Source organism: Gossypium raimondii, chromosome 5 (genome assembly GCF_025698545.1).
Source record: "Gossypium raimondii isolate GPD5lz chromosome 5, ASM2569854v1, whole genome shotgun sequence".
Taxonomy (NCBI): Eukaryota; Viridiplantae; Streptophyta; class Magnoliopsida; order Malvales; family Malvaceae; genus Gossypium; species Gossypium raimondii.
The window spans coordinates 30,959,192-30,969,116 of record NC_068569.1 but is presented as its reverse complement, the minus strand read 5'-3'; the positions used below and the strand labels follow the sequence as shown (position 1 = coordinate 30,969,116).

Here is a 9,925-nt window from a genome sequence, read left to right as displayed (position 1 = left end):
CACAAAAAAGTTTATTTACCAAAATGGTACAAAAAAAAGTTGAATGGAGGGCCTGCCACAGGCAGCACCAATGGTGCCTGTGGCAGAGGCGGCACCAACATGTTCGTATTTCGGCCCTTTATTTGTATTTTTTCCTCGATTTTTATTACTTTAAAAAATACTATTTTCTAATTTATTATTTTACATTATTTTAGTACATTATGTTTGAAATGTATTCATTTAGTATATTTTTATTGAAAGTAAAAAATACGGTAAAAAATCTGAACAAAGGGCGAAATAAGGGTTTTTAAATTTATTTAAAAACACACTAAATGAATACATTTCAAACATAATGTACTAAAATAATGCAAAATAATAAAATTATAAAATATTATATTTTTTAAAGTAATAAAATCCGGAAAAAATACGAACAAAGGGCGAAATAAGGGTTTTTACTAAATTTATTTAAAAACACAGTAAATTAATACATTTCAAACATAACTAAAATAATGTAAAATAATAAAATTAGAAAATAATATATTTTATTGAAAGTAATAAAATCTGGGAAAAAATACGAACAAATGGTCGAAATAAGGATTTTTAAATTTATTTAAAACACACTAAATGAATACATTTCAAACATAATGTACTAAAATAATATAAAATAATAAAATTAGAAAATAGTATATTTTTAAAGTAATAAAATCTGGGAAAAAATAAGAACAAAGGGTCAAATAATGGTTTTTAATTTCTTTAAAAACACAGTAAATTAATACATTTCAAACATAATGTACTAAAATAAAGTAAAATAATAAAATACGAAAATAATATATTTTTATTAAAAGGAATAATATCTGGAAAAAAATACGAACAAAGGACCGAAATAAGAGTTTTTAAATTTAAATAAAAAATACACTAAATGAATACATTTCAAACATAATGTACTAAAATAATATAAAATTATAAAATTATGAAATAGTATATTTTTAAAAGTAATAAAATCGAGGAAAAAAATATGAACAAAGAAATTTGAAATAAGAGTTTTTTAATTTATTTAAAACACACACTAAATTAATACATTTCAAACATAATGTACTAAAATAATGTAAAATAATAAAATTAGAAAATAATATATTTTTTAAAAGTACTAAAATCTAAGAAAAAATACGAACAAATGGCCGAAATACGAACAATTAGTGCCGCCTCTGCCACAGGCACCATTGGTGCCGCCTGTGGGCCCTCCATTTAGCTGTTTTTTTTTTGTACCATTTTGGTAAATAAACTTTTTTTTTTGTATATCATTTTGATATTTTTTTATTTTTTTGTATTATTTTAATAAAATACCCGTATACAAATTATATTTAAGAGGTGGTGTCTTGGATTCGGATTTGGTTTCGAGGTAAATGTGACACCTCTAATTATAAGTCTAATCGAGTTTAAGCTGGATATATATATATATATATATATGGCATTTTCATCCTTTGACACTGTAAGGCCGGCTCAGTTTCTTTGTATACATCCAAAACAACTTTTACAAAGAATAACTACAAAGGAATCAAGACAAAAAAAAAAACCTTTGCTTGCGTGTCGCTAAACGATCGGGCTTTGTATGAGTACTTTTAGATTTGATTTGGTACGGTGGTGCTCAATTATCAATTGGTTAATTTATATTTTATTATAAAAATATTTTTTATTTTAAATTCATATTATTATTTAAGTCCTTAGTTGAGTTGGTATCGCGAGATCGGACAGCAACTCAATTAAAAATTTAAGAAAATAACTTGTTGCAATTAAAATAAATTTATTATTTGAAGATATTTTAATTTTTATTTAAATAAAACTAATAAAATATACATATAGTGAGATTTAAACCCACACTAATTGAATTTGTAAAACTTTAAATTCATTTCTCAATTAAACATTTGTTTTAATCTTTTTATACATTTTATTTTAATATGTACAATTTATTACTTCCATCATTGTATATATTAGTAATGTTGTTGATTGAGTTGGTGTCACAACTTAACTTCGACACCAACCGATTAATAATATCACCATGATAAACATTTGTATTTATTTAATATTATTAATCTGATCTATTTATATGTTTAAACTTCATTTAAGTCAAATTTTAATCTTATTGTTTTTATTTTAATATTGTACCTATTTGATATAATATTATTAATTAATTTAAAATTATATATTTTATTATTTATTATATATTATTTTCAAACATAATTATATGTTAGTGGTTTTACCGATATAATAGAATTTCTAATAATAAATAAGGAGTTTGGGTAATAAATAATAATAAATAAGATTTGTGCGTAGTTGGAATTAATTTAGTTGAATGATAAAATGTTAGTGGTTTTACCGATATAATAGAATTTCTAATAATAAATAAGGATTTTGGGTAAATAATAATAATAAATAAGGTTTGCGCCTAGTTAGAATTAATTTAGTTGAATGATAAAATTTTAGTTATCTTAACGTATTTTGATTTTCAATAGAAATTAAATCAATTTCAAAATAACCAATCCAATTCAAATTGAATTCCATCCATTTTTCTTATAAAAGTTTTTTTTATAATAATTTCATTATATGTTTTAATATCTTTTTAACACAATAGAAATAAAATTATTTATAGTGCTCTCAACCTATAAACAAGAGGATAATACGTTTTAATGTACTCGAACCCACGTCCTCCTATCAATGTACATGTCAATCGAATTAAAACTTAATCAGATTTCACATACAAGTTTTAAATTACTTTTATTATTTTAATATATAAAATATTTTTATATTAAAAATCATTATAAATTAAATAAAAATTAACCTGGATTTAGTTCGCAGCAATTTTAAAATTTATGAATGAAACATTAGATCATTTTTTTTTTTAAATCAAAATAAGATTGAAATAGAAATTGGGTAACCATGAGAGTCATCGGGTAACAAAAATGAAGGTGGAACTGCTATTTGGGTGACTAAAATTAAAACAGCTTAAAAATTGGGTATCCACATTACAAAAATTTCTTCTTAAATGACCCAAACTTACCCTATATAATGAGAAAAATATAAAAGAAAATTTAGCATCGACGAAATAATTTTGCCTTAAAAAAGTTTAATTTAATCAAAATAGAATTTGAATAAATAAATTTTTTATTAATCTGAATTTAACTCGAGCTGAACCAGAATCGCCAGGCTCGGCCATGGGTCGCCTTTACAATTTAAAAAAAGAAATCGTCCCTTCTCTTCGCCTTTTGCTTTCCATAGGGTTTACTTACACTTTCTCTAACCACCGAATTCTGATTAAAATCAAATCATTTTTAATTGATTTTTCTTAATATTCTAATTTCTCATTTCCCTTTAATTTTTAATCATCCACAAAGTTCTCCTGGTGGAAAATCTTTCTTTATATATATATAAAATAGTATTATGATGAATCGACCGTATCCGTCGCTGGAGTTACTAGCGGCGAGCGGCGGCGACACCGTGAAAATCTTCGACATTAAGCTCGAACCGAACGATCCTTGCGTTTTAAGTTACTCACCTTCTCCGAGTTGCTTTGTCAATTCGGTTAGGTGGAACCACACTAGTAAGCTCTGTTTTTTCTCTATTCAATTAACATTGTTTTTCTCCCCATTTCTTTTGCTACGATCTGTTCGGTTGATGTGATTTTTTTTCACTCCATATTTTTACTTACTAGAACTTTATTAAAGATTAATTTAGCAATTATGCAGAGAATTTCAGTTCTTTTTCTTTTTTCTTTATATACTTGTTTTGTTTGAATTGATTCCAGCTGAGTTGATGTTATGGCAGACTTAGTGGTAGCGAGTGCCGGAGAAGATAAGAAGATATCTTTGTGGCGGAAAAATGGGCAGAGGATGTGGACAGTTCCGGTTGCTGGGACTGATTGTGGAGATAACATTGAGGTAATCCTCCTTTAGGTTTGGTACATTGTTAAAGAAAAAAATATAGAATATTGTGGTAGTACGTATAGATAGATTGTTTGCAGTATAAATTTTTGGACTCGGATATAATGTTTATTGAGATCATTGGCAAATTCCAAATTTATTTATGTTATGTCTCTAACTACATTTTTCGATGCAATAAGATTTTTAACTGGAGATATGTACATGATGAAATAGAAGTTACCTATGAGATGCGCATCCTTTGTTTATTGGCTGTCAACTTAGATGTACGAAAAAAAATCTTGTGCTCTCATTTGCAAAATTAAGTCCCTCAAGTTTTTACGATTTGCATCCTAAATTGATTATTTATTAATGAGACCACAACTTGCTTCATCGTTAATCCCATTCCTTAATCAGTTTCCAAGGCTACGGATGTTTGATACAATTACTGCTATCGGCTTTCAACTCTAATTTATCAAGTAAAATTTCCCATGTTTTTGCAGGAGTCTATTTTAGCTATTAGCTTTAGCAACAAGGGGTCCAGATACATATGTTCAGGGGGAAGTGGTCAAGTTGTACAGATATGGGATTTGCAAAGGAAGCGTTGCATCAAATGGTTAAGGGGTCATACCAGCACAATTACAGGTGTTATGTACAATTGCAAAGATGAGCACTTGGCCTCCATCAGCCAAAGTGGGGATCTCATTCTTCATAACCTTGCTTCTGGGGCAAGGGCTGCTGAACTAAAAGATCCTAATGAACAGGTTGTTTATTTTGTTGCACTTGAGTGCCTATGTTAAGTTCTAATTCTTGTTTGCGAGTTAATCCTATTATGGAATTTAAGACCAGGTACTGAGTGTACTTGATTATTCTCGGATCAGCCGACACATTTTGGTGACTGCTGGTGACGATGGATCTATCCATTTATGGGATACCACCGGTCGTAGCCCAAAGGTTTTTTTTCTTCATCTCTCTGTATCTCAATATTCTTGCTGTTTCAAATACATAATTAATACATTTGCCTTTTACAGGTTTCCTGGTTGAAGCAGCACTCTGCACCCACAACTGGCATTAGCTTCTCACCATCCAATGATAAGGTCTCTATTTCTTTTTCATTCTCTTCTCCTCCTTTTTCCAGGCTTAATTAAAGGAAAAGGTTGGGACTTCTTCTGGGATCTCAAAATGAAGTGAGCTGTTTTTATGGTTAGGACATCTTTCAAAAGTTTGCTAAATGTTCTGATGCTTCAAGTTTCTTTTTCCATTTTGACAGATAATTGCTACTGTTGGGTTGGATAAGAAGCTATACACCTATGATACTGGGTCTAGAAGACCCTCTGCTTTCATTTCTCATGAGGCACCTTTCACTTCATTGGCATTTAGAGATGATGGTTGGACACTGGCAGCTGGCACCAATAATGGTAGAGTAGCGTTCTATGATCTTCGGGGAAAACTACAGCCTTTTACTGTCCTACGCGCTTATAGCAGTTCTGAGGTCAGTTCTCTTTTCCTCTATGTATCACACCTTTTAATATATGGTCCAGACATGATAAGTTTCCGTAGTTTTTACTTTCTTTCTATTTTTCATAAGAACTTTAAGCTTGATGTATAATAATGAATCGTATTGCTATCAAGGATCGTGTTCTATGATGGAACTAGTGATTTCTAATAGGTTTTCACTGCTTGCTTGTTCGTGCTCCAACTTTAAAGAGTGCTGTGTAAATTTAGCATACTAGTGATAATCTTATCTTTAGGTTATAAGTTTGAAAGTTAAGAACCTTGATTTGTTTATTCATTTTAAATCCTAAGTGTTTATAGCATCCATCAGGCTGTTTCAAGTTTATGCTGGCAAAGATCAAAACCAGTAATTGTTAATGAGAGTACTTGCGCTGCTGAGACTGCTCTCTTGGGGGGTCCAGTGGAGGATTCTGTTCTTATGCCTGACCCACTTCCATCTGTGACATCATCGAGCCTTTCAGTATCCACAGCAATTTCTGGTGGCCGATCAGGCCCTGCAGAAGTATCTTTTCTTACTAGTAGTAGTGAATCAGTGTCAAGCACAGGCAATCTGTCTTCTTCTATGGAAACTCCACATAGAAGCCATCTGTGGCCTGGTGGAACACTGACGAGATTACATGCTCCTCACTCTAAGTACAATCTCAAGGATGATATGGATGTGTTTTCCCCTGTTGTGGATGTTCAACCGATTACACCCTCACTCGATAAGTTGTGGGATATTCATGAGGGTGCAAAGAAAGAGCATCTACTCGCTGATAAGAGTCCTTCCTCCCTTCTGTTTCCCTCTAGCAGGAGGTTTGCTTTTGCTGATGATGGAGCTGGTGATCACCCAATATTTGATTGGAAGTCCAGTTCAATGTATCAACAGGTTTTGCGCTTTTTCATCTTCTGTCATGCATTACATTGCTACATGGCTTATTTATTTTGGTTTTGGTGTACAGGATATTACTCTAAAATCTTCATGCTAATGTTCTAAGTTAGTGTGCTACTGTGCTTATACTATTTAGTCCTCATTTTTGCATAGAATGTGAATTGTCCATTTGTGCATTGTTTCGTATGTTTGGAGCATTTTGAGTGTGCATTTCATTGAGTAAAATAGGTCACACGTGTTCTAAATACTTGCTAACAAATTGGGTTGGCATGTTTTAAGTATTTCTAAGATTTAAAATATGAGACCTTTTTTCTTTTTAATAAAGTTAGTTTATGATCCAAGAAGCAGAATTCTGCTACTGAACAAAATATCAGACTAGTTATTCACTGCAGAGAGCTCTCGTTTCTGCAATGTTCATTTGTAATCAATTACTTATTTCAGACTATTATATCGGACGCTCTTTAGCCATAGATCTGTTGTTCATGCTTAATCCAGTCTCTGTCCCACATAAAGATTTTTGTATACCACGTACTAGTGCAGGATGACAAAAGATCTTTGACGTCATTAGGATCTATGCCTACACCATCATCCAAGAGTGAAGAGGCCTCCATCACTCCTCCTGAAGCGTGGGGTGGTGATAAGATATCTGATAAATTTGCTCACCTCCGCCATCTGCCATCTCGATTTGGGATGGAGGCTTCTGGTGGTCTGACAACAAGCTCTACTTATTCTGGACAAACTCAATCGTCAATGCTCAGTCAGACAAGTATTAGCTCATTAACAAGTTATGACATAAGCTATGAAAACTTGCGCACAAAAGATGTCTCTTCAAGTCAGGAGACGTCATTAGGATTTCCTGAACATTTATCCAGCTCCATGTCTGCTTTGTCTCTTGGTTCAAAAGGCATTACTGGAGCAGGCAGCCTTGACTCACCAAAACTAGCATCTTTAGGGCTGCCTCGAAGGTTTTCAACATACGCTGAGAGAATTAGTACTACATCTGCCTTCAGTGACGGAACTTCCCAATTGGTGGTTTCCCCCAAAACAAAGAAAACAGGAGCTGAGACCAGAGAAGAGCTGTTAAATAGCTTGTTATTGAGGTCTGATTCATTTACTGGAGCAGAATCAGGAATTCTTCCAGCTATGAATGTATGAAACCTGGTTTGGTTATATTATTGTTGGCTTTTATACTTAATTTCTTATATGACAGTTTGCTTTTAAGAGTGGAGGTCTAGCTTGAGTAATCCTCCTGCTTGGTCAGGTTACCATGGATGGTTTCACCATTTTCAATATTCTACTGTCATTTACACATTGAAATGGTGAAGTCAACCATGATGAATATTTTTTAATGAACTTCTATGATTCCATAGTTTTCTTTGGTCATGATGATTCATTGATTCCAACTATAACAGGGAGGAACACAACTCCACAAGGCTCCTCAACCTGATCCCCAGCAAGGAAGCAACTTCACTCTTCAGCTATTTCAACGTACTCTTGAAGAAACCCTTGATTCATTTCAGAAATCCATTCATGGAGATATGAGGAACCTTCATATTGAAATCTTAAGACAATTCCACATGCAGGAGGTATCTTCCTATCATCTCTTGTTTTTGTATTGCTTTAGCTTTCTCATAAAAAACTGCTGCTCTAATTTGTGGAATCGCCAAACAGATGGAGATGTCTCGTGTGATGAGCTCCATTCTACAGAACCAAGCTGAACTGATGGAAGAGGTTAAGTCTCTCCGGAAAGAAAACCAGCAGCTTCGTCAATTGCTTTGACCACTGATTAAACTGCATTATCATGTCCGGTTAGCAAATGCCTCTTCTTATCACCTCACTGTTTTCGTTTTTATCATGATTTCTGTTTCATAAATATGGGCTATTGTCTGATTTTGAAGTAAAATTGCTTCTCCGCAATTGTTGGTGCAAAAATGGGTAAAAAAAAAAAGGTGCTTATGGAGAACAGTACAGGGGCTTAAGAGATTTTCCATGAAACAATGTACAGAAATGCTTCTCAACTGATTGAAAAATGAAGCTTTTAACAGGGTTTTATCTTTGTAGATCTGAGTTCCCTGACTTACTACATCTTGATATGTTTTAGGCTTATCAAATCCTCATCTTGCAAGAGAAAAATGTATTTTCAAAGAAATACAAAGTATAGAGTTTTTAATTTATTCAACAGTGGGAACTTGTTTTCATCAAACAAATAATTAAATACTTTAATTTACTTGAAACTCAAGCATAGGTGATCATCTTGAATAGGGTATAAAATATGATTGGTGGATTAGAAGAATATATATTGTTGGTGTGAAATTAATTAGTTTTACAGATTTATATGATTCTATGATCGATTCATATCTAACAAATTGATAGTTGAGCCAATGAGACCTTGGCATTGTTGCTTAAGGTAGAAGAAGTACTTAGGTTTGAGTCCTACTTATGTAATTGTGCATATGTCATGTATGAGTTTTGCCCATTTTTCGTTATACGGATTCTTTCCAATTTTGTTTGTTTTTGCGTCCATTATGCTCTGTAATATTTTGATTGTATGCTGTAGTTTCTCCTATGTATGTACTCTACTAAAAACAAACTGATTGTTGAATTGTTCATTCATTGCTCTTACAAGTACAAGTTCTAAATAAATTTGATATTTATAGTTTGGAATCAATTAGATATTTATATTGGTTGAGAATTTCATTTGTTCTAAATAGTTAAGGGTTGATAATTTTTACATCAAACAAATAATTTGACATTTTAATGTACTCATAATCACACATGTAAAATTAAATTTGTTTTACATCAGTTGAATCTACCTTGTACAATTTATGGGAAGGAGAAAACTCGATCTTCCAAAATCCGACTCAGTTTGAAAACAATTTTCAAATCAAATAATTTGACATTTTAATGTACTCATAATCTCACATGTAAAATTAAATTTGTTTTACATCAGTTGAATCTACCTTGTACAATTTATGGGAAGGAGAAAAACTCGATCTTCCAAAATCCGACTCAGTTTGAAAAACAATTTTCAAATTAAATAATTGAGTTATTCTAGAATAAATAGTTAGATTTAAATAAATAATTTAAATAATTAGATAATTAACTATATTTAAATATCCATTTTGTGTATAGTTTTGATCAAGCCTAAAGTCACAAGGTCATTTGTGGTTTGATTGAATTTATTATTTTTAAATGATTAGTGGGCTTGTAGATGTTAGTTTTGAATGGTTGGACTATTGGTTTAACTAGCCTAGTTTATTTTTTTCTTTTATCTATAACATACCAATAGTCATAGTTTTTTTTTTTTTTGTGATATTTCTAAATTCTCTCGTTTTTCAAGTCACTAGGTAAAGCTAGGAGTAGTCAGCAGAGTTAGGTATTTATTATAGCTAAATTTGACTTTTTAATCAGAAGCTTAAGTCTTGTAATTCTTTACTTTTTTTTGAGCGATTTCCAAACTTAAAATTTTATAAATTGTGTTATTGGTGATATATAATTTATTATTTTTACGTAGAGTCTGAATTCATTTCATAACGATAAGTGCATTGCTTTTCTATCGAAATTTGTACGTGTTGGTATCAATCTATTTTAGCATATTGATTTGAATTTATCAATATTTTATAAAATATTTAATATATACATATAAATT

At 31.2% G+C, this 9,925-nt stretch overlaps 1 protein-coding gene across 3 annotated transcripts; it reads left to right on the top strand.

Moving 5' to 3' along the window:
- Positions 1-3,182: 3,182 nt before the first annotated feature.
- LOC105771148 (protein NEDD1) lies at positions 3,183-8,919 on the top strand. Of its 3 annotated transcripts, XM_012592559.2 has the most exons (11): positions 3,183-3,574; positions 3,799-3,911; positions 4,394-4,654; positions 4,740-4,844; positions 4,922-4,987; positions 5,161-5,382; positions 5,716-6,273; positions 6,817-7,425; positions 7,689-7,862; positions 7,948-8,084; positions 8,175-8,919. In XM_012592559.2, exons 1-10 carry the CDS (start codon positions 3,415-3,417, stop codon positions 8,053-8,055), a joined length of 2,376 nt encoding a protein of 791 aa, XP_012448013.1. In that variant the 5' UTR covers positions 3,183-3,414; the 3' UTR covers positions 8,056-8,084; positions 8,175-8,919. The 3 variants fall into 3 exon arrangements, with proteins under 3 accessions (XP_012448013.1, XP_012448012.1, XP_012448014.1); XM_012592558.2 differs by having other exon boundaries at positions 7,948-8,919; XM_012592560.2 differs by having other exon boundaries at positions 3,433-3,574; positions 3,779-3,911; positions 7,948-8,919.
- The last annotated feature ends 1,006 nt before the right edge of the window (positions 8,920-9,925 follow it).